General features: G+C 41.7%; 2 protein-coding genes across 4 annotated transcripts; both read right to left on the minus strand.

Annotated features, from left to right (window-relative positions):
- Positions 1-556: 556 nt before the first annotated feature.
- LOC118283788 (opsin-5-like) lies at positions 557-6,181 on the minus strand. The gene is made up of 6 exons (XM_035606142.2): positions 5,938-6,181; positions 4,766-4,971; positions 2,640-2,739; positions 1,596-1,700; positions 1,285-1,508; positions 557-1,135 (listed from the first exon to the last, which is right to left on the minus strand). Exons 1-6 carry the CDS (start codon positions 6,074-6,076, stop codon positions 674-676), a joined length of 1,236 nt encoding a protein of 411 aa, XP_035462035.2. The 5' UTR covers positions 6,077-6,181; the 3' UTR covers positions 557-673.
- An 11,544-nt stretch (positions 6,182-17,725) lies between these two features.
- On the minus strand, positions 17,726-23,056 carry spast (spastin). Of its 3 annotated transcripts, none has more exons than XM_035606603.2 (16): positions 22,500-23,056; positions 22,327-22,410; positions 22,147-22,230; positions 21,878-22,035; positions 20,728-20,861; positions 20,543-20,636; positions 20,390-20,464; positions 20,184-20,255; positions 20,009-20,084; positions 19,809-19,900; positions 19,621-19,700; positions 19,476-19,518; positions 19,280-19,359; positions 19,123-19,193; positions 18,983-19,023; positions 17,726-18,870 (listed from the first exon to the last, which is right to left on the minus strand). In XM_035606603.2, the coding sequence occupies exons 1-16, from the start codon at positions 22,615-22,617 to the stop codon at positions 18,745-18,747; spliced, it is 1,428 nt and encodes a 475-aa protein (XP_035462496.1). In that variant the 5' UTR covers positions 22,618-23,056; the 3' UTR covers positions 17,726-18,744. The 3 variants fall into 3 exon arrangements, with proteins under 3 accessions (XP_035462496.1, XP_035462497.1, XP_035462495.1); XM_035606604.2 differs by having other exon boundaries at positions 21,899-22,035; positions 22,147-22,233; positions 22,500-23,055; XM_035606602.2 differs by having other exon boundaries at positions 22,147-22,233; positions 22,500-23,054.
- Positions 23,057-23,394: the final 338 nt, after the last annotated feature.

Consider the following 23,394-nt stretch of genomic DNA (forward strand, 5'->3'; position numbering starts at 1 on the left):
AAAAGATCTGGGGCTATTTCAGAATTGTTCATTGTGCTTTGAACAGTGGCATTAGTCTGAAAGCTTAATTGCTAACAGAGAAAAGTTGCCCTAATGGCCTGATGGAAGAGTTTTCACAGCTTTGCCACCCAGCTACCGTTAATGAAAACCTTTGCCCCGGCCTGCTTTCAGCTGACGGACATGATGATGCTCCAATGGATGGAGATGCAAAATGATACATAAATATAAGGCGATGGTACTGAAGAGTGCTAGTCAGGCATCTCCGGGGTAATGTGGGAAATGTGGGCGATGTGGTGGCACGGGTGCCCTCAGGAGCAACAGGGGAAATGGCAGAATCCCGTGCCATTATGCCTCAGCTGAGTTGAGGATATTTCAGTGTTTCCAGATGTTGTTGTGCATCTCTTGTCCCGGTACACTATTTACGCTACATTTCATCAGCTGGATTCAGGTATCACCCTCGTCCAAGCTATATGCCGCCGTTATTAATTTAGATTGAACGATCGCAATTCTTTTGGGTAAATGCTGGAAATGAAAACTCTCTTCAGCAGGTGTGAAACATAACTTTATTAGTATTGTTAATCGATTCAGTTTATTAACATGGGCAAGACCAAAATATACAAAAATACTCTCTATTTCCCCTAATAATTCAAGTCGTGGTTTAAGTCACATGTCTTCAGAGCCTGTCACACCAGTATTCTGATGTTTCAATGTGTGAGGGCAAGTTAATGGGGAAGACCTCCTGTGGGTCAGACGGAGGAGTCTGAGGAGGGCTGTTGACCCCAGAGTCGCTGTCAGGATTGTATTGGTTCAAATCTCCGGCTTTGTAGTTCACCTCCCGCTTCTGGACAAGAAGTGCTGCCAGTGGGGGCATGGCCTCTGCCTTGGGTTTGATGTTTTGCAAATGGACGACCTCCCTGCCTTCTCGTGTGCACGGTAGCAGCACGGCGATGTCCTTTCGGAATTTGGAGCTCATGCCAAAGTAGATGAGCGGGTTGTAGAAGCTGGCTGACTTGGCAAAGAGACGGGTCATGATGCTGGTTGTGCTTGGTACATGGAAGCCCCAGGCGGACCACATAGACACCACTGCATATGGCGACCAGGCCATGATGAAAGCCGTGCAGATTACAATGGAAATCTAGAGAGGAACATGAGGGAACAATTGTCAGGAGTGGCAATTACATGAGACAGTGTTTTTGTTTTTTTACTGAGGGGCCAATTTTAAGTAGAGTTTTAAAAGTCCTCCAATAAAACCACAGGAATTAACTTTTTCTCCTAGTCTCCTACCCTTGTGACATCTCTCTCCACCTTCCTTTGGCGGGTGGTGAGTAAACCATCCGCTGACATGGCATTGGTGCTTTTCACTGTGTTGATAATAGAGACGTAGGAGAAAAGCATAATCATCACAGGGATGAAAAAGCAAGAGATGAGGATGGAGATGATGTAGGACTTGTGGATGGTGGAGTAATTGGCTTTGGACCAGTCCACCTCACAGGTGCCATAACCTCGATCTGAGGAACATAAGACACAGAGGTCAGGGCTTTTTTCAAAAAGGTATATTTTCATGTGTTCTGTTAGGTTAGTGTGTGAGAACAGACCTGTGTAGCTGCCCCAGCCCAGCAGTGGAGCCACAGACCAAAACATTGCTCCAGTCCAAATGCAGATGAGTGAAACAGCAATGGTGTCAATGCTGATACAGTAAGCTAGAAAAAGCACACAAGTACCATGAATACAGTACATCATCACATAATTGTGAAACAGCTGTGTCATTGTGTAAAGTTGAAGAGGTTAAATGTCATGCCTTTGGCAAACATGGGACAGAAAAAGTGAGAGGTACTTAAAGATCAAGCATTCTTGACTTTTTATAAATGTCAAGATTGTGACATTTATTGTACAATGAGCTCTTTTGTTATTTTTGACAGCCTTTGCAAACATTTGTGGCTGAAAATAATCTGCTGACAAAGTACACATAACTTTGTAGTCAGGGTATTTCGAATTGGTCCGTTCTATTTCCAAGTACGACTCGCAAATCTTATGTCAATATACCATTTCCATTGAACGATTGCCAATACCTTACAATACCTTTGTTGCTCTGGGTTTCCTGCACAGGTTTGCAAGCACATTATTTTGGCTTTAAGTTCCTTAATTTGGACGCGAAACCACTCAGCATTATTTGGATATCTCGGTCAATATCTGTTGACATGTGCAGTAGCTTCATCTGCGTTCTGGCACACAACACAGTTGATGATATCCCACATGTACCACGGGAAAAAATAACCCACACACAAGTTTATATAGCTTGTGCTTTATGAACAACCACAAACACGACAAAAAAAATGTATCCCACTGACAAAAAGAGGTTGTTGCTTAACCTAATTTCCATATAATTAAGACATTCTTCAGCATCAGTTGCACCTGAAAATAGAAAATGTCACCTCAAATTAACTTAATGACATGTCGGCAGAATGAAACTGCTGGAGACAAGTGGTTGTTATTTCCACAGCTGAAGTGGGTAATAAGGTTTCATTGGCACTGGAAAACACACTTTTCTGTCAGATAAGAACTGCTGGAATGTGAGCAAGGCAGAAACATTGGTTTTCTTTTACGCACTTTCAATTGAATCAAAGGAGGTTAGATCAAACCTTTATTTGGGTGGCATCCCTTTATATATCTGGTGACACTGATAACGGTCAACGTGTTGATGCTTGCCAGGCCGAACAGCAGCGTGAAGAAGCCATCTACCTAGAAGCAGAAAGAGAGAGGGGTTGGTGAATCAGGACACATCTTTTGAAAACCTAACCCCTATCATCTAACCCTCACCCGTCTTTTGGGGGTCCTTGGAGCCTCAGGGTCTGTTTGTTTTGTCTCTGGGTCTTATCAGATAGAAACACTACTGCTGGAGAGCTCTTCCTGCCTTTTGGCCAATTTTTTCCAGACCTAAAGTATTTCCCTTTTCGGTGAGCGATGCAGGCTTTTCAATTTGCACTATCAGCACTGGGAAAATGGAAAAATACATTTTGCAAAAGTTGAACGAAGCTTTGCAGCATTAGGCCAATTGTTCAGGGAGACAATTTCTTAATCACAGCTCTTCTTAACGGGAATTATCCCCCTGTTTTTTCAGTCTGGCTCTGACTGCAACACCGCAGCTCCCTGTGGTGCTTTTCCCCGGTGACATGGATCAGTTTAGGTCTCTCGCTGATTACTTTCTTGATCTTCCTTAGTTCTAATCCTATTACTGTCAGTCATCATGTTTTTCACGCTCACATTTGGCAGATTACTGGACTTTGTCTAGACCTGAATGATTTTAAATCAGCATTAGTCTACTGTACATTTTCTGTTTTCGTAAGAATTTAGGACCTGGTGCCTAAAGACAATGGCTTCTTGAAATGGTGTGATTTGATCCTCCCAGCTCATCTTGCAGAATAGTTCCACCTCTGCCTCTGGCATGCAGTAAGCAGTGAGTTCAAATCAGAGTATTTTATACACCCTGCACACTGGTTTGATAAATGTTTCTCTGAATTCATCTCGGCAACATCAAAGGGTCATACAAGGTTCTCTCAGATTCAATAATATCATGTCCCAAAGGCTGCAAAACAGCGGGATCTGGCCCAGCTCGCAACTGTTCATGTCCCATCATGCTCCACACATTAATCTGCTAACATCTCTCACATGCCTGTCTCCTTCCCCTTTCCGCTCCTTCCCTTCTCTATTGCTGTCCCTTTTCCCTTGTTTACTTCTGACACTCACTCTCTCAGCCAGCCACTCTCAGACTGAAGTGAAATGAAATTGGCTGTCTCAATATTTCTCCTTCACCTGAAAGCCTGAGATGGGGTGTCTGAGAAATGAGATCATCCCAGTGGCTGCACAGAAGACAAACTCAGATTTGGGGGGTTTCACGTCCTTCACAGACTGAAAGTGTTTTAGTAACACCAGCTTGTTTTCGTATAATTCCTCAGAGGGTTCACTCACTGCAGCGCGGCTATCATGGTTTCCACCATGGCTTGCCTTGAGCAAGAAAAATACCCAGGATGGATTCCAAGCTTAAGTATGACAACTATTTAATTTCAAGCTGAGGCTGCGGGAGGAGTGAAACACAGAAATGAACAGTAGACCTTGGAAATAACACACAATAGCTCAACTTTGAATTTAACATTGCTTGTCATAGTTTAGCAACGTAATATCATGTGATTGAAATATGCATCAAATAGCCAACCTGCGGCTCTTAGTTGTTTCCTGTTTGGTTGTTCACACGTTCCACGCTGCCAGTTTCTCCCATTTAAAGGCCCCCACAGTAGTAATCTTATTATAGATTTAACCTTCAGCCCACATGGCTAACAGCATAATCCCTCGCACATATTCACACAGACACACACACACACACACTCACAAACTTATCTTATTGTAAGACCTCCTCAGATTCTTTTAATGTACTTCAGTAACTGGGATGGGCCAAAGAGAGCAGATGCATATACACATTTTTTAGTAACTCATTTCATTTTCATGCCTTTTTCAACCGACATTACAGGGACACCACAATGTAACATTTTGTGGGAAATTTAACAACCAAGATGGCTCCCACCGATGTGGAGAAGTCTCCGCTTATCCGCTATCGAGACTGTGTTTAACAAACTGGACAGTATATTAGCTGTAAACGAAGCGCAACAACTGCTCCACACTGTAGACAGTTGTACAGTTTCCGGTCATTCTGCGATACTTAAAGGTTTTGTTGGTCTGTATTGTGATGGGAATGTCTTTGTATTGCTTTTACCTGGCAGGTCCAGATCCAGGTGATCAAATATCCATTATCCTTGAATATGTTGAATATTTCTAAGATCCCTCTGGAGTAGCCAAATACTGAGATACTAGCATCAGATATGGCAAGATTTAAGGTGAGGAAATCTGTTGGCTGAAGTGAGGCCCGCTGTCTGTACAGTACAAACATCACTAGACTGTTTCCAAACCAGGACAGCCATCCTGCAGGGAGACAAACACACAGAACATTCTGTGAATATTTAGTGAACCACATATTTTTGTTATAGCAATGCTATTATACAATAGTATTGTACAGTATAGGATGCTGTAGTAGAGTGGAGAGAGGAGTTTTGTATAGTATAGTAGAGCAATGTATATTTTACAGTATAGTATAGTATAGCAACACGGAGTAGAAGATTTGAGTATAACAGAGTAGATAGAATAGCAAAGTAAAGTCAACAGCTTGTAGGTGTAGTATTAACCCCCAGTACGACAAGGAGAGTGTCGCACAGTACAATGTAGTAAGTTGTAGAGTATGGTGGAGTATAGTAGAGTACATTTTTGTAGCATGTTTTAAGGTTGTATTGTTCCTGGTTCCTGACCTATATGGTTCTATCAGCTGCTAAACAACAAGGCAAAACTTAATAATAATAGAACAGTGATTGGAACAGTGGACTGAATAAAGAGTTAAGTAATTTTTCTCTGCCAGCAAGGTAACAGTGGGAAAAAGAAGCCATGAGGATCCCTTGACTTTTTATAACTCAGTCTCTGTATTACACAAATCCCCTTGACTGCATAAGTTGAGGTGGGCCGTCTGAGAAACAGAGCCACAAACACAAACTGAACAACAGGTTGATACCTAAACGATGCATGTCTCTTTTTTTTGCTAGAGCTTGGCCCAAGGGATTTAAATGTAACAGAATCATAGAAGTCAGCAACAAATTGAAACTAAGAGGAAGTATTAGTTATTAGTCTGACATTTTTTTGTCAGTTGTTCACATGCAGTTTATGCTAATTCACAGACTAATCAGTTTAACATTGGCATTCTCAATGAGAATTCTGCCATTGATCTGAAATCCCCATGTTGTACTGTAACATTTCTACTGCAAATCATTCAGAGAGTATACAGAACAACACCGCGACCCTACATTTCAAGTTTCATTATATTCTCTATGATGAGTGACTTACCCAACACTAACAGGTAGACTCCAATGATAGTCTCTCCTTGTTCGGACAGAGGGGGGTCTGTATGCAGAGTAGTAAGGTTATTATTCCTCCAAGGGATATTCACCACCTTCAGAGGGAAACTCTTCAATGTTATTTCCATGGCCTGAGTTTGGATGCCAAGGCATGAATCCTTTTTGTCCTCTGCAGTGGCTTTGCTCTCCTCAGCTCTCAGGAAGACACTGTTGCTTCACCAGTGGGGATGACCGGTCAGATCGGCTTAGACACAGTCACCGCTCACTGCCCAATGATTGCAATTGCTAATCCTATATATTTCTTAAGAAATAAGCAGATACAGATTTTGGGTGGAAATCTCAGCCAACGGGGAATTTTCTCGTTAGCCAGTGGACATCACTTTTGGAGGGGTTTCATTTATCCTGAATTAATCAAAGCCTTATGAATTCTCTTGTGTTAAGCCACCTTGAGGCCCTCAGCAGAGTCCAAATCTACACAGATGCTGAACAATGTATCAGATTACAAATTGCTGATATTTATTGTTAAACCTTTTTCAAGAAAGATTTGTGTGGATGGTATAGGGGGCCACTTTTTCTCCAAGACATTAATCACAGTATAAGAATATTAGTTATACCACAAGTCCAACTTTGAACTAAATCCATTTGAACAATTTGAGGATCTTAAAGTGGAGAAAAACATAGATCAATCTTTGCAACAAAATCCTTAATTCCTAAATGCACAATCCTTTGTGGTATTAAAATTTCAGAATTTGTTGAGACTTCTTAAACTTACGGTCAAGAAATAGTCGTATTCAATCTTAGTTTTACTGAACAAATATATGACGTATTTGTGAACTGATGTAGGAAGGTTTTATTTGTTTCCTGTTCGGATGAAGCCAGACTACCTGTTTCTCCCTGTTTCCTGTCATCTTCAAGTTAGGCTGAGCTAAGATGGCAGTAGATTCATGTAGGCTACTACAAAGATATGACAGTCGCATCAATCTTGATGTCTTACTCTTTGCAAGAAAGCCATTTCCCAAAACGTCTATTCAAAACCTCACAATACTGTATGTTCAAATACAGGCCCTACACAGGGAAACATCTTGTCACTTTACATTTTCCAATTATGGAAGTTGTGTGTTATAGTGTTGCTAAATAAGCTGGACTCTATATGGCCTGGCAACACTTTACATCCTGGCCATTCAAAACACCAGCGACTGTGAACCGACACCTCCTCTCCAGAGACACGTTCTAGTTTTGCTAATCACTTCCATTTAGAAAAGGTCCTGCAGGTGATGACATTAGTCCTGACAGCATGACTGCACTTTTATAAAATGTAGAGCTCATTCATCTTAAAGAACACCGAGGCCAGAGGGAATATAATACAGGGTATAATTAAGTGAGGGTGAGCTAATGTGTGCACTGACATGTGTTCACTGTGCTCTGATGTCAGTGTGAGAACATATGGCTCTTGGAGTGTCCCATATGATTTACAGTGTAACAGTCTGAAAGAAACAAGACAAACTATGCCAATGAAAAGTTATGGGAATGATGGCAGCACATATTGGTGCAATTTTACTGATTAAAATGCTTTTGTTCTCTGTGAATTGTACACATGCACGACATCTCCCCTCCATTAGCCTTCTCCTCTTCACAGTGAGCTTCTCTGTGGCAACACACCTACCAAAGGAGCAACCTGAACTGCCCCCTTCACTCTGTGTTTAGATCACAGTGAACACCTTGTTTCCCTCCTCTGGCCGCCACAGCGGAGCTCCACTGGCCCTCAGGATGTAGAGGGAAGGGTTGCTCCTGCTGCCAGATGCCTTGATGCTTCCGAGTCCTCCTCATCAAGCCTTTTCTTTCAGCCTCTGAAAGCCAGTTCAGAGAGAGAGAGAGACGAAGCTGAGGGAAAAGTGAACCTCTGACCTCAACTGTCACCCGTCCAGCAGCAAACACTGAACCCAGTCATCGCTCACCCACACCTTCACCCAGAGACGACATACAACGCAGCTACAGCTCTGCAGCGAGCCCTGTGTGCGCGGCCCACGGTGACAGAGGTTTTCTGATGCCTCTGTGGTACGAGTCTTCTGGTTGAAGTGGATAATGTGATAATGGTAGTGGGAGGCAGAGACTTCACGGGACAACAAAACCACACATGGTCAATAGTGCCAGATGTTACGGTGTTAGTTCTCACTGCATGACCAGTTTGACTGGTTTCAAATGCAAAGTCATGACATCATTTTTAAATGTTCTGTAATTTTCATGAATGATCTGGGCATGCCATTCACTCGAAGGGAAAGATTAGAGTGTCTGGCAGCAAGCACGCTGCGCTTGTCGTGCCGCCATTGTTGAGAACAGCTGCTACTGAGATTACACTTTGGCTAAGCTAAGTGGTCGAAGGCCGAGGAAGAACCTGCATTCAGCAGGTGCTTAAGTCAGACATGAAGGAAGTGTGCAAAGGCAGGATCAAGTAATAGGTCTCTTGTCATCCAGACATTAATGCTCTGGTTCGGTGAGAGAGCAGCCTTTTGCACGCATGCATCATGAGGTTTGCAAAATGAAGCACAAAGGAGTGACATGTCCTGCATGCACCCTGTACAATGCTCAGGTGTCAGCACGTTACAGGAAGACATCCGGATTAGCTTAACTCTCGCCTGTGTGCTTTGGCAAGTGTGTGTGCGCGTGTATGAAGCTTGGTCACAGTGGGCCACTGTATCATTAGGCTTATGATGATTACTCTCTCTCGCCCTCTCTGTCTCTGTGTTGAGCGAAGCCGGGGATGTGAGGTTAAAAGCTCACAATTTTCCAAATGGAAACTCACAGACACAGATACTATTATGGAGGTGTGTGTTAAAGGCTACGAGCTGTCTGAGGGCAACAAAGCCTCTCTTCAGAGAGGACATATACCAGGTCAAGAGACCAATACAGGATCTGCTTAAAGAAAACTTTCTCTCTCCCTGTCACTAAGCGAGAGGCACAGGGACCACTTGTATGAAGGCTACACGTAGGCGGGAGGTAAATGGCTTGCCTGTCATTTTTGGGGGGTCAATCTCTGCAGGATTTTTTATAAAGTATGTCTACAGGCAATTTTTCTATACTTCCCTGTAGTTCACAGCCTTTTAGAGACACTAAATCTTGGCCAACAAACTCAACAGGAAATCTAATATTGGCCGAGGAGGTTTCTTAGAATCTGGCCTTTTGTATGTTGTTCCTAAAATGGCTGGTGGACAGTGCAACAACATAGTTATAAACCTTTTGCTTATTTGCAGAGAGAGGACCGCTAATTTCAAGGAACATCCAGTCGGCCTACAGGTGAACATGGCATAGGTCCAGTAACAAAACCCTATAAACTACCTCAGCCTGCCTACAACATGTTCACACCTCCGTCTCACAGGGTTTGAGTCTCTGAGGGATAATATCAGTTCACAGAAGCGAGGAATTCACCATTATTCACCACATGACAACTTTTCATGTTACTGTGTGAGCTGATGATACATTATTGCACATAAGAACTCTACAGGAAACGCCTGCATTCCTGTGAAGTGATGGATGAGAAAGAAGATGGATATCCAACCTGATGTTTGACCTGAACTGGACCTGGGCAGCGTGATAACTCCTCTCCGCAGATTTATGGTGCAGCTCTAATATTTGTGAAATGGTTTCTGAAATCCCCCAGTGAAGCCCACAGTTCATGCAGTGACTTTACCACAGGCATAAAGACTGGACTGTTTTTCCTCTTCCCGCCTGCACCAAAGCACTTCTATACCTCCAAAAGCCAAGCATGCAGCCACAGAGATTGTTGCCTAAAATGTTATTATTAAAAAAGTAGGTGCGTGGTGTTACAGCAGTTACAGTAGTAGCAAGTTTTTCTATCCAGTTGAAATCGATGGAATTGCTCACAGGAAAAGAGTAATTTATATCATTGGTCTTATCTGCAACTATTATATTCAGGAGAAAGGTGGTGTACTGTTGTCTGTGATACGTTAGGAATAATACCTCGTAATAAGCCCCATTGGATAAGCAGATGACTGGTTCAGTATGCATTTAAAAGCAAGTGAACACAGGCCCTGTGTTGATTGGTTTTGTGGCTCAAGATCTTTGGCTCTGAACCACATGCAAACATTTATTTGGGCACTGGGTCCAGTTTGCAAACTCTCCTCCAAAGTCTGTTTGTTTAAGCAGGTAACTTATGTAAGTAGGTCTCATTTGGTGTCGAATACGCACCTTTCCTGAAGGGGTCGGCACATCAGCCTTGACATGAGGAGATATTTTTGCAAAATATGGATGCAGTAATGTAATGCTGTCTTTATATAGTAATTATGAGCTCACGGTTACAACATAAGAACTCGTGTATATGCTTGACATGCGAGTGGTTAAGTTGTGAGAAAACTGCTGCTAGGCAACAGTAGCATGGATGCAATGGAGGCTAACCATTTAAAATGAGCGTAGTAGTAATAAAGAAAGTTAAAAAACTTTTTATGAATGAATATATTAACTTATTCACTTGAAAGGGTTGTGCTCTGACAATGGACCTTGGATACTCGCCCCTGGCGATTTGGGGATAAGTGACCTACACGTAGCTCCGCTGAGGAGCTACAGCTGCAGGTGCCTTACAAACAGACAACCTGTCACACTGCAGATCTTTGGACATCTCGGATTGTGTTGAAACACATGGGCGTCTCATTCTATAGGTGAAAAGGGGTAAACAAGCTTGAAACTGTCAGCCAGGATCAAGGTGACATCAGAAAAGCATTTCAAATCTCCTTAAAAAAAAGCATGACCCCGTTAACCACACAGATGTTCTCAGCTGCCTGAGATGCCCTATCAGGGTCGGTGAGGTGACCCGCGCATGACAGGAGGTTAGTGGGCTGCATCATTATCCTCTCCCTCAGTAAAAACGTGTTATCCTTAAAAATGACACTCTAGCTACCCCTGATGACCCGTGACACCTGCCTGTTTGAGCCTAATTAAGAAGGACGGAGACGACTTTCAAATTGACCTGCTGCCCACTGGGCGATTGTGGCCCCTTCATGGCCCCTTCAAAGCCTTCAGTTATCAGTTACTGAATTTCAGAAGTAGCTGTAAATGTTTAGCGATTGTAGATAATTATAGAAATGTGAATGCACTGGACAAACTCAATCACCCCACTCGTGATATGAAGTACTGTTTCCCAAGCAGGAAAGTGAACCCCCTTAAGAGTCCTTGTTTTGACACTTTGGTTGTTGTACAGATTAAATAAATGATTTATGATTGTGTCAATTTAAAAATCTTCCCATCTAACTCTGCAAGAAAGAGAAAAGTATATTACCTCCTCTTTTACAGTGCTCTGACTACCTTACTTGCTTGTTTTCAAAGCAAATGTAAAATCACGAGGACAATTTGTTGTATCATGGAAAACCCAATACATTTTGCCCTTTGTTTATTGATTTCACAAGGCTCTGCTGATCTCTGAGGAGAATATAGGTCATTGCAGTGCCAGAGACAGACACTGAATACGGTCCATTGCACAACAAGTGGATTCAAGTTTGCAGAACTTGAGTGTTCACATTGGAATTGGAATCATGGAATATCATACAATACGTATCACACTAGATTTCATACAGTATTAGACTTGTGTTAAAATGTGTTAAAACATGCATACACACTTTGCAAGCTGATATACAAGGGTGCATTTTCCTCATTGTTATCAGATTCTTTTTTCATTCTTTAGCAAAGTATGTACTTGCTCATGTCGATACATGTTCAGAAGTATACATTGGTCAGGTGCATAGAGACAGGGAATAAATGCAAATGATTTAGAGAGATGGATGGATGCCCAGAGTGCATAGAGGATGTAGGTAAACTAGTTCTTTTAAGTCTCTTCAGCTACTCTCTCCAACTCAACATGTGAAGAGTTCAGCCTTCTGAGGCCTGGTCTCACTTAAAAGTACTTTCCCTGCCACCTGGACAACATACCAGACAGTTCGAATAGTGACTCACTCAAGCGTTCAACGCCCAGCTGTAGAACACCTGCCGAGATCTGCGCTTCCACTTAAAAATACCAGCCACATAACAGTGCGTGTGTTTGATAGAACAGCTGAGCCAATTGATCACACAGATCTGATCTTCCCTGTCTCAATGAAAATCTACCTGACCACTTCTCATTACGGTCTGTTTTTAAACACATTAAACGCCACGTATAAATCTGAGATGCCACAAATTTGGGGGGGGGGGGATTTGAGAAAGGATACAGTAAATGTACTCATCCTTAGAGGTCAGTGGCATGTGTCCCATACATAGCGACTCCAATAGCCCCACCCGTTATTAATATGATCTCTTCCTTCCTAACAGCTTGAGCTTGGGTGCAAATAGACGCCTGGGATGAATGAATTTTGGCCACTTACTGAGTATAACATCACCATCCCTTTGGAGTCGTGTTTCTTGACTCCCAAATTAAAATGTATTCTCTTTTAGCCCATTTTTTTTGTCTCTACCAACTCCTGAGTGAAATATCTGTCTCTTTACCTGCTAAATGCTTCACTATGTTCACCAGCTGCAGTTCATCAAACTCTGCCTGTTGTTCAAGCTTTTTTCAGTGGTGCTGCTGCTGTTGCTGCTGCAACCAAAAACAATTGTGAGTGCAGTGTGACTGGTTTGCACAGGATGTTGAAAGTGTTCACACTAAACATTATAACCATTGTTACTGTGCTACCCTATGATATCTCAAAATCACCATCCAAAGCATCTTATAATCACTGCAGTCGTTCACCATAACTGACGTTTTCTTCCTGTTAAACATGAGGTAATCTCTCACGTGGCATCTTTTCCTGTGACTCATCCGTCGTACATTTCTCCTCAGTGACATCTGTGGTATTCGTAAGTTTCTTCGTGACAAACTATATAGAAAAATCACTGTGTAAGTGGTTGTGATAGATTTCCAAAACAACCCTCTCCCCTTCCAATTCCCCAAACAGACACTTCATGGTCCTTTGCTGTCGAGGAGGGTATCTCTGTTTCACAGGTCATGTGACAGAGGTCAAGGTCCGCTCCTTGTCCAACAAGTACAGTTTCAAGGCCCGGGATGAATCACAGTTTGATCCAGTGATAAGATTTTCTAGTATGACAGTCATTCCTGGTAATACGATATAAGGCAATCTTCTTCATCACACCAAGTTAAACCAAAGAGACAAGAAAGATGAAACAGGCACCACAGAGTAAAGAAAAGAAAAGTAAAGCTGTGGGACACAGCGAGATGAAAGAGCTCTCGGCCTGTTTGTGGGTGTGTGACCAAGACTGTCTGCTTTGAAACATGCTGGTGGAAGTAAAAGTCTCCTTAGACTCATTTCACCAGGACGTCTTTGATAGATGTCGATGTTCTACAAAAATGGGCTCTGATAAGTGATCAAATGCTAGATGAAGTATTACACGGCCCATTTCACAAAAGTGCTCTATGTACAGTATATTTTTATTCAAATTGCTGAAGGAGGCTTACAGAATGCATGCCAACATGTTCAGATCTGCAAACCTGTGACTCTACAAACTGCTCCAGTCCTTTCAGGACTATTGCTTATAGCAAGGCAGGAATGTGTGTTTTGACTGTGTGCTCAACTCTCAATACCTGCCAAAGAAAATCACATTCAAAAGGTCTTCGTTTAATGGCTTTAATCTTTCAACAAACTTATTCCACCATATACAAATGAGTGGTTGGACAAGAGCAGCTGTGTTTGTGTTTTATGATCCTGATTTTAAGATATTAATATTCTACAACTGATAGTTGATAGTCCTAGTCTGCGTTCACCCATTTGCAGGTTCCGTTTCCAGACATTCATGGTCACCAAAGGATGAATCTTACTGACATCATGAGTACTTGAAATTTTGTAAAGGGTATTCAAGATTCTATAACATATCACCACGACCTACAATAAATAATAAGGTGATCATCAGATCACGTCTTTCAGAATAAGATTTAATTGTGGACTCTAGGGGCAGAGTTCACGCTAACCCAAGAGTGAGAGATGGGAATGGGCTGTTGTCTGCACAGTGAACCTGACCAGGGTCAGAGGAAGAGCTGAACCACCGCTCCTGTCATCACATGAATGACCTGAGGGAAGGCCAACAAGGGGATAAAAAGGGGAGGATAAGTGGAGTGGGAAAGCAGAATGAAAGACAGAGCATTATTCTTGTAAAAATGCTCAGTCTTCGCTGCACTTTCACTTTTCATCAAGCATTTTGGCTGCACACAAGCTGAAGGAATGCACTGTGGGCCAGCCTGCAGGCTCACCCTGACTGTGCAGCGTTCCCCTCAGCATCCTCTCCCCACCACTCCCTGCATCAAACCCTCGTCCCGACATGTCCACATTCAATATGTATCCAAAGCATCATCTGGGGAGGATATTCACCAACTCAAAGGAGGACTCCCCTGTTCTCCTCCATTAAATAGATGCTCGTTACCTTATTTAGCTTTTACACAAATTCTATCTGACATTTTGTCCAGAGGGCCATCCAGAGATGTGTTGACACGTTTCATTGACTGATGCCAAGTCAAATACATCTGCACAATTTCTATGAGGTCAAAGACAAGGGTTTGGCCTCATGATTAGCTCAAAGCAGGGTTATTGTGATTAATGGCTTTGCAGGTCATGTTTGGGCATAACAGAGTTCGCTCCCCTTTGTCCACCCTAGTCTTTTACAGCTTTTTGGCCGCAGGCTGCAGTGGGAGTGGAAAATTACGTGAGTTTAACTTGGCTCACTTCGAGACATGCAGACATAAGATAAAGCTGCTTTTCAGAATTTTTCAAAAAATACTTATCCAAAAATCTCAAAGAACCTCGCCTTCTGCTTATCAATCATCTACACACATGCTGCAACCTTTTTTGTTGTTGTTTCAACTCTGCACCTTGTGAAAAAAGCTGTTGGCTTCCCAAATTAGATGGTGAGGCTGGAAGACCAGCTATTACTGACCTTACCACAGAATTATCTCTCCGAGTGAAATTTGAACAGACAGCCGGTCAGACAGCCAGTTACTGTAAACTCTTTCCACGAATACAAATAGTCAGCAAAAACACATCTCCTTGCTGCTTCTGATGAGAGAAGCATTTACTTTAATTTTAGCTTCACTCGATTGCATCTTGAGCTCAAAGTGGACATCATACTTACCCTAACAGTTGTTTTTGCTGTAACATTGGTCAAACATTTCATCTTTGACCATTATTTGGATTTCATATTATGAAGCGTTAGTTTAAAGCACCAGGGATTAAATTTTGGATTGATTTTTTGAGTTAAAAATGAAAAAGTACAGCCCATTATTTTGTACAGTCCATGAATTTAGCTCAGCATAAAGACCCTAGACCACAAAGTGTCCTTCTTACACCTAGATATATTATAAAATATGTTAATAAGTGATCTTCTGAAGTGCTGGTAGGCCACGTTGTTAACTTTGGACAGAGCCGTGCAAGTGTTTTTTTATTTTCTCAGTTTAAAGGCTTTATTCCACTCTGCCTGGCTGCTAACATCATATTTATCAAACTCTTGGCAGGACAGCGATTAGAGTACTTTAAAAAACAGAGCGGAGATCTCCCATGATCGAGATACTCCAGCTTTCCCTGTTGCTCAAAGGGCTGACCCAGCATAAATACGCCCATGTTCACATACGTAGATAATATGTAAATACCAGCACCCCATTTTTTCCCCACTGTCACACACCCACCATAAATAAACAGTGAGCAAGAAAAATACATTTGCTCATAAAAGACAGATGTTGCAATATGACACAAGATTAGACTTGGCTTCTTGCCTCTCATGAGAGAAAAAGATAACACTCCCATGGTAAACGAACGTATGTATTGGGTGTGCAGGCCAGTGGAACAGTAGCAGCCAGTGCTAGAGAGTGGAAACAACTCGGCCCTGAAGGCTCTCCACTGTTCCAAGTCCACAGCCCACAACCCTTAAACCATGGGTGATAAAAAGGCCAAATCCCAAATTTTGAAAGAAATCCCTTTCCACCAGCTCGACAATTTACAATCAGGCTTTTCTTAAAAAATACTTTTGCTCAGAGCCACTCCACAATGTCACACAGTCAGTGCGCTCTCTTCGCATCTAACGTAGGCTACTGCTGTGAAGCAGAGCAACCGAGAAATGGTGTCTGGCTTATAATTAATACCTCCACAAACGCAAAGAATAATCCCTGCAGTTCTAGCAGCCTTGCAGTGAATCACGAGCACTCAGTATGACAAAACCCTCTCATCCATATACTGTTTTCATAAGGGACCACTTGAAGAAACACTCACAGACTGTTTGCTCAGTCGGTGAGAGGTCCTCACTGTGTTGACTATTATTCTACTCTACAGGGTGGGCTATTTCACTGGAGGTATCAAATGATCACCTATTCTGTTTTCCCTCGAGTGGATGTAGTGGTCAAAGCATCAATGAGCCACTGTCGAGGTGAAGGACTCTGCCACGCAACCAAGAAGGGCAGCTGTCAATCATCTACAAGGTTTAATCCACCTCAGGAATGCTCCGTCTTCTGTCAGTTACAACACTTAAAGCTCACCATGCACATAGGATCATGGATTTCTACTGTCATGACAGCCTATATTTAAAAAAAAAAAGAGACTGATATGAGGTGATTAGCTAATTTCACCACATGTAGGTTTTATTTAATACTCGGACATTGAAGTTAAATGAGTTAAAAGAGTAAACAGATTAAAAAAAGGTGATGACTAAACCTTAACCCCTAACACTCTCCATTCCTGCCTGGCATCATGAAAGAAGCTCTTCAGTCATGACAAGTTAAAAAACACACTCCAGCCAAAATCCCTCCCCTGGGGGAAAGAGAGTAGTCCTAGGTGTGGTTGCAGCTCTTGGGAGAGAGTATTTTGCATGTTTAAGTTGGGGTTTTTTTTCTTCATAACTTCAAACAAGGGACGGGCTTAAAAAACTTAATTGCTGAAAATGTTTGCATCTGGAGAGCCTGTAAACATCTGCAAGAGCAGATGAGGCAGCTGCTGGACCACACAAACCAGAGGGAACACCACGAGCTGACCATAGGACGGGCCTTTGGGAGAGCGGTGGGATCTGGAATGGTCTGTGAACTGACAGCTGGTGACCCCTGTTCAAGCAGAGTATCCAGCCTTGACCACAGTTTGGTATAAAATAACTTCACCACTCTGCACTGTGAAGTTCTCCCCACATTACTTGCTTGTATGCAAACTAACACAGAGGCTCTTACTAACCCTATAACCTAACTATCACGACAAACCCCAACCTGCAAAACTTAATCCAGCACATCATTCAACTTGACAATCAACACAGCAGAGCATGGTCTTTATCTTCATTAATAATAATTTGCTGCATTCCACATTCCTGTGGTTGAAGGCAAAATATCTTCAACTTGGAAGCCTAAGAAAATACTGACGGAATGCAAAAACTGAACTGTAGCACCATCTACCTACAAGAGTGAAGAGAGGATTAATCAACCTGAGGTATTCCCAAGTGATGTTTTACTTCAAAAAAATGTTTTTGTCTTCATCAAGAGAGAATATAACCAAGCCTTTCTTTCTTCTTTTATAGGAAACCACAAATCTTACAGCCCTTACCAATATTTTTAAGAATAGCGATAAAGGAAGCCATTAAGAGTTCAGCACATCGAATGATATTGGATAGACAGAAATCCTTTGTTTCATGAGTTTAGTATTCAGAGTTGTACATGAAAAATTAGTTTGGGCTGACCTACTAAATAGACAACTGCAATTTTGACCTTTTTTGTGCTTAATATAATACAAAAGGAAGTAATTTGACACAGAAAGAAAGGACATCTGTCATCAAAGTTGATGGATGTATTTATTGGTGCATGAGGTAAAGTGGGAGGTCATTACACTGCTGCCCAATGAATTGCGTAACTCTGAATTATTAATTATGTTGGGCAACACAATAATACACTCCTAATTTCAAATACAAGATAAGAATTTATATCTTCAAAACAATAAGCGCAAATGGAAAAAAAATCCTATTATACAAAAGCACCGATTATTATCACTCTTCCATGTGTACAAGTACAGAGAGCACTTGGTGATCAATACTATCAACATGTCTTTACATCCGTTAACAAATGGATGAGTAAAATAATCTTAACTGGTGGTTTAATGTCGTGATTTACAGAAACTTGCTGCCCTCTTGGGGCGAGAGAAAGATCACTTGTAATTTTGCAGGACATTCTTGAGAATAAATTAATTTGATTTCAAGTAGCAAGACAGTGTTTTAATAACATAGTAAAGAAACTCATTAGAATCTTATTACCGCCACCAAGGAGGTTATGTTTTTGCCCCTGTCCGTTTGTCTGTTGGTTGGTTTGATTGTCAGCAGGATTTCACAAAAACTACTGGTGGGAGGATGGGACACGTGCCAAGAAAAGACCATAACATTCAGGCCGAGGTCCAAGATTATTTTTTTAAACTTTCTTTAACATTGTGATTTCAGGAGTTACTCTTTCACATTTTCACAGACTTCCAAGGGAATAATGCATGGATCGTGATGAGAAAAAATCTGCTTTATGTGTGTGTGCTATTTGGTGCGGATCCCAAAAAAATCCAGATCTAGCAGATTAAAATGTGGTTCCATAAAGGGACTGTTGGGCTTTTGTGCTGGTAAGTGCTCTACCGAATGTCATTCTATTTAGCAAAGCTCTTCCATAAAACAGGAAATTTTCCCATAATGCTTCCAAATGTCATAGGTTTTTACTAATATTAATGATGTTTTGTAAACATAGAGTTAAACATTGGAGTCAAATGTTACTTTATTTTCTGTAGTTTTTGTTTTTACGGGTGACAAAGAACTATAAAGTTCAAAAAGCTGTTGTGTCACCAAAATCTTTGTTCCATTTGGTATACATTTTAAGAGTGGTCGGACTAACAGTGGGCTTGATGCGCTTCAGGGAATCCTCAAAGTCTTTCGTCTTGATGTTACGCATCTGTGAATGCACACAAGAGCTTAACTTTACAGATGAATACTATTAGGTAATGGTAAATCAGTGGAAATGAAATATCTGTAGTATTCCAAGGTCTTAAACAACATGAACTCACCTCATTAGCAGCCATACACCGAACTTGGTCTGGTCCCAACTCTGTGGAAGAGAAAATTTACATTAAAACAGATCAAGTCCATCATCAAGTCCAAAGCATGAGTTTGTGATCAATACAATAATGTGACAAAGGGGGGATACCTCTAATAGGCCCAAGTGCAGCATCTTTGGCTAACGCAGTCAGATCACTGCCGGAATATCCTGCAGTCACTCTATCGAGTTACATATCCAGCAATTAATAAAAAGTAACACAAAATGACTTTATAAAAGGTGTTTGACATGTTATTATGAAACTCACTTTGCAACATAGGACAGCTCATTTATGCTCAGTGGATTCCCATGCTTTCCCAGAAGATTTGTCAGCAGTGTGGATCTCGTCTGAAGGAAAGAGAGTTTCATAATATTAAAAAAAAAAATTGACAAGATATAATTTCCGAGGTGACAAAACACCCTCATCAGTGTTTGATTTGTGACATAATTACCACAGTACATACCTTTTCATCTGGCAATGCCACGTAAACCCTCTTTGCAAATCGCCTGTAGATAAACATGAGAACAATTGCGGAGACCTTGTACAAACAAACCCAATAGTAACTGTATTATTATTACTATAAATGTAGAATTGCTTCATCCATATACCTCAGTACTGCTTCATCGAGCTCCTGAGGCCTGTTGGTTGCTCCCATTACAAGCACCCTATCATCCCCTCCTGACTGCACCTAAAACCAAGAGGCACAGTTGCGAAAATGACACCAAGGCTCTGAGATGACAGTGACTTCAACAACGTGAAGGGAGGTCAAGAATCAGATTTCAGAGGCTTTTCTTACCCCATCAAACTCGATGAGGAACTCGGTTTTTAATCGTCGAGATGCATCGTGCTCTCCCTCCCGCCTTTCACAAAGCAAGCTGTCCACTTCATCTGTGTAAAATTTAAAAAACAAAAACAAATTTTAATTATGAGCTGAAATCCTGAGAATAAAAATTAATATTTGGTGCATATCTATTCCATAAATAGAGTAATACAAACCGATAAAGATGACAGAGGGCTGTAATTCTCTAGCGACTGAAAAAAGTGCTCGTACAAGCTTCTCGCCTTCTCCCACCTGTGATGGAGGTGACAGGAAAGGTTAAAGAAACACAGACACTAAATTAAATTTATGTAGCATGGAAAACTACTTGAGAGTTAAAAAGGGTTTTCTTACATATTTGGAGGTCAAGCTGGCAGCGCTGATATTGAAGAATGTGGCCTTTGACTCAGCCGCGACTGCTTTGGCCTTGTAACAGAAAACAAAAGCGGTTATTCAATCAATATCACTGTGCGAAGACAGTCAACAGCTTTTGCAAATGATAAATCAAAGTCTGATCTGAATTAATCTGTTTATTGTGTTGGAAAGGACCCATAACTTACCAGCATGGTTTTCCCATTTCCAGGTGGGCCAAATAAAAGCAAACCACGTGCCGGAGCTCTCAGGCCAGTAAAGAGCTAAATGACAAATGGCATGTGAGAAAAAATTACAGTGAAATTATTAATATAGTAAGCAGAAAAAAACAATGTGATCACCTCTGGTCTTAAGGCAGGTAGGATGACAATCTCTTGAAGTGCTTGCTTCGCCAGATCCTGTCCAGCAACATCATCGAAGGATACAGACGCTCCACTACAAGGAGTAGAGCAACCTACTTTAACTGCAGCGTATTTCATTTCATTTGCATGTCAATGACATTTGCCATAGCATCACATCGAAATACCTGTCGACAATTTCGTTTAGAATCAGGCTGGCCAGTTTGCTGTCCACATTCTTGAAGTTTTTCATATCCCTCTTAGGTGGCTGTTTCACCACTGCAGGTTTGCCATTTTTAGGTTTTCCCACACGCGGTGTCACCTTGAAAGGAAAGAAAAACCCCGAAAAGCATTAAACACTTAACTGGCCTCACATACCCAGGACTATGTCAACAGCACTGGAACTTTTTTTGGTGGAAGAGCTGCATGTGGGGAGGTAAACACCGTCATTACCCCAAAGGGTAAAGGATGTATGTAGACTGTGTGTAAGCTGAGAGCTCGGAGGTTTTTATTGTTTCACTTTGTAGCTGCCATCTGACGTAGTTATACAGATTAAGTTTAATTAATGATATTTGAGATGAACATAAAAACAATATGCATTTCATTTAAGAATATTTGGTCAAATAAATTATTGGGAACACAACACTTGGTAACATTTGTACCTGATTTTTTTTTTCTATAGCAAGCATTGTCACTAGGGGCAAGAGCACCTGTTAGGTTCACCAGAGAACACTTGTAACATTTGAAGTTACTAGCTGTATTTTTTTTTTTTAATGGAGATTTTGGACTATGTGAGGATTTTAAAGCCTGAGGTTTCGTCTTCTTTACTCCCCTTGAGTTACCGCAGCCAATGCATTATGTGCATTTACTTGTATGTTACACTGATAACATATGCTAAATAGTGCACACTTTAACAACATGACAGCTTACGTTTTTGGTGAATGTCCAGCAAGCTAATTATCTGTAAATTTACCGGCTTACAGCTTGATACGGAAGCTATATTTCATATTTGTGAGATCATGGTTTAATTATGATATAATTATTATTCTCTGAATTCTCTCTGTGCTCTGTATTGCATCAGAGCCATTTTATAACATGTGTGCTTTATCTTTATTTCACCTAGTTCTCACGGTATGTTGATGGCAAGTTGCCCGTTACTACAAGAAGGCTATGTGAAACTGGAGGGGAGCTACACCCATAGTGAGGGACATTAAATGTCAATTGAAAAAGACGGCTATCCTTTACCCACAGTGTGTAGATCCAGCAAGTCACACAATGAGGTAACATACAATATAAAAATACAAAACAACTAAATGAGTTGTATGTAAAAAAGATCACCTTTGGATCAATGGATCTCACCGGGGCTCTGACGGCAGTGGAGGGCCTGGTGTTGGTGGACACTCCAGGCTGGCTTTTGGGAACAGGCTTTGGCTGTGGAACGACATGATCTGAGCTCTTCTTGGGTTCCTGTCTCCATTTAGATGCCAGTGTTGCGTCTGTGAATCATAAACAGCATTGGTCTTGATGCATTCTTCTTCTTCGGCTTGTATAACGTGAACAATGTCATTGTGATCAAATGGTGAACAGGGTGGCAGACAACAACTTACCTAAAAGAGCGAGCCGGTCTTTCGCCATGGTGAGATTGTTGACCATTTTATCTTGTAGTCTCTTTGCTCGATCATATTGATCCCCTGCTAAAAACAAAAAGGAAACATACTTGGGACTGTTGGACTTAGGCATGTCAACAATGCACACCGTGCACATCTGGATGTTTGTTAGCGTATTACCTTGTAGCGTGATCTCTACGGCAATACCCATTTCAAGCTCAGCAATACCCTTCTTGTACCACTGTACAGCCTCCTGCTTCTCACCTAGCATCACAGAGAGGGCAGGCTGTTGATCACGAGCTGTCACATGCCACAACACATCGGCTAGTAGATCACAAACACAACAAACAGACCTGTATCATCTTCGTCGATCCTTAATGCCTTCGATATGTACTCAAACGCTTGCTTGTGGTAGTTTCTAATAACTTCGCCGCAGTCTTTGCTTTTACTTGCGTTTGCTGTGGCTGACATTACTCTCGCGACGCCGTCCCCTCCTTCTCAGAGTTAGCCACTTGTGAAAATGGACACGGTGAAATGTTTTCTTTTCTTTTTAAAAAAAAAATATCTATAAACGCCTCAGTTCACAGTAAAACTGTGCTGTACAAAACAGACCCTTTGTCACACAAGTAACAGAGGCGCTGGCTGCTCATCAAAACACGGAAGTTCTGCAGCTAACATCCGCTTTGAAGTGTGTGTGTGCTCGATATCAGTCCCCAGCCTCTGTGCTTCCTCCTCTGACAACAGCCTTGTACATTACCGTAAAGTATCGCAAAATTGTCGTATTTTGAGAAGGAAAAAAAAACAAAGTCGTACAATAACCAAGCAACAAAGGCGTATTTATTAAGACCTTAAACCACACGATACATCTGAGCACCGCCTACAAATCCATCCGCTGACGCATGTCTATGACGCATGAACGGTGCGTTCGAGTGGACTGCGGCTGACTGGAATCTGTAAACTGTAGCTGTGTCCCGATTCAGGGCCTGCCTCCTTCGGAAGATACACTTGTATACATTTGTATGGCCTGCGGTTTTTATAGACCTATATACTAACATAAAGACCTCGTCACCGGGTCCGTAAAATGAAGCCAATGCAGAAGTGCCTGAAACCCGTATTCTCTCGAAGGACCAGCAGGTGGCGACTCCACTGGTTGAGAATGTCAGTTTCTATAGGAGGGTATGAGAAAATGACTCTGACTTGATTTATAATGTCAGTAAATTATTGATCCCAAATTATGGTCCCATTTAG

This window comes from Scophthalmus maximus, chromosome 10 (genome assembly GCF_022379125.1).
Source record: "Scophthalmus maximus strain ysfricsl-2021 chromosome 10, ASM2237912v1, whole genome shotgun sequence".
In the NCBI taxonomy this organism is placed as follows: domain Eukaryota; kingdom Metazoa; phylum Chordata; class Actinopteri; order Pleuronectiformes; family Scophthalmidae; genus Scophthalmus; species Scophthalmus maximus.

What these genes read in the sequence shown, in the direction of transcription:
- LOC118283788 (XM_035606142.2), bottom strand. Translation starts at nt 6,076, where the DNA reads ATGGAAATAACATTGAAGAGTTTCCCTCTGAAGGTGGTGAATATCCCT. An exon ending in CCTGGATCTGGACCTGCCAG is followed by an intron (nt 2,740 to 4,765) that starts GTAAAAGCAATA and finishes TTCTGCTTCTAG; the next exon opens with GTAGATGGCTTCTTCACGCT. An exon ending in GGGCTGGGGCAGCTACACAG is followed by an intron (nt 1,509 to 1,595) that starts GTCTGTTCTCAC and finishes TATGTTCCTCAG; the next exon opens with ATCGAGGTTATGGCACCTGT.
- spast (XM_035606602.2), bottom strand. Translation starts at nt 22,617, where the DNA reads ATGTCAGCCACAGCAAACGCAAGTAAAAGCAAAGACTGCGGCGAAGTT. An exon ending in TGAGATCCATTGATCCAAAG is followed by an intron (nt 20,862 to 21,877) that starts GTGATCTTTTTT and finishes TTTCCTTTCAAG; the next exon opens with GTGACACCGCGTGTGGGAAA. An exon ending in TCCTCATCGAGTTTGATGGG is followed by an intron (nt 19,701 to 19,808) that starts GTAAGAAAAGCC and finishes TCTTGGTTTTAG; the next exon opens with GTGCAGTCAGGAGGGGATGA.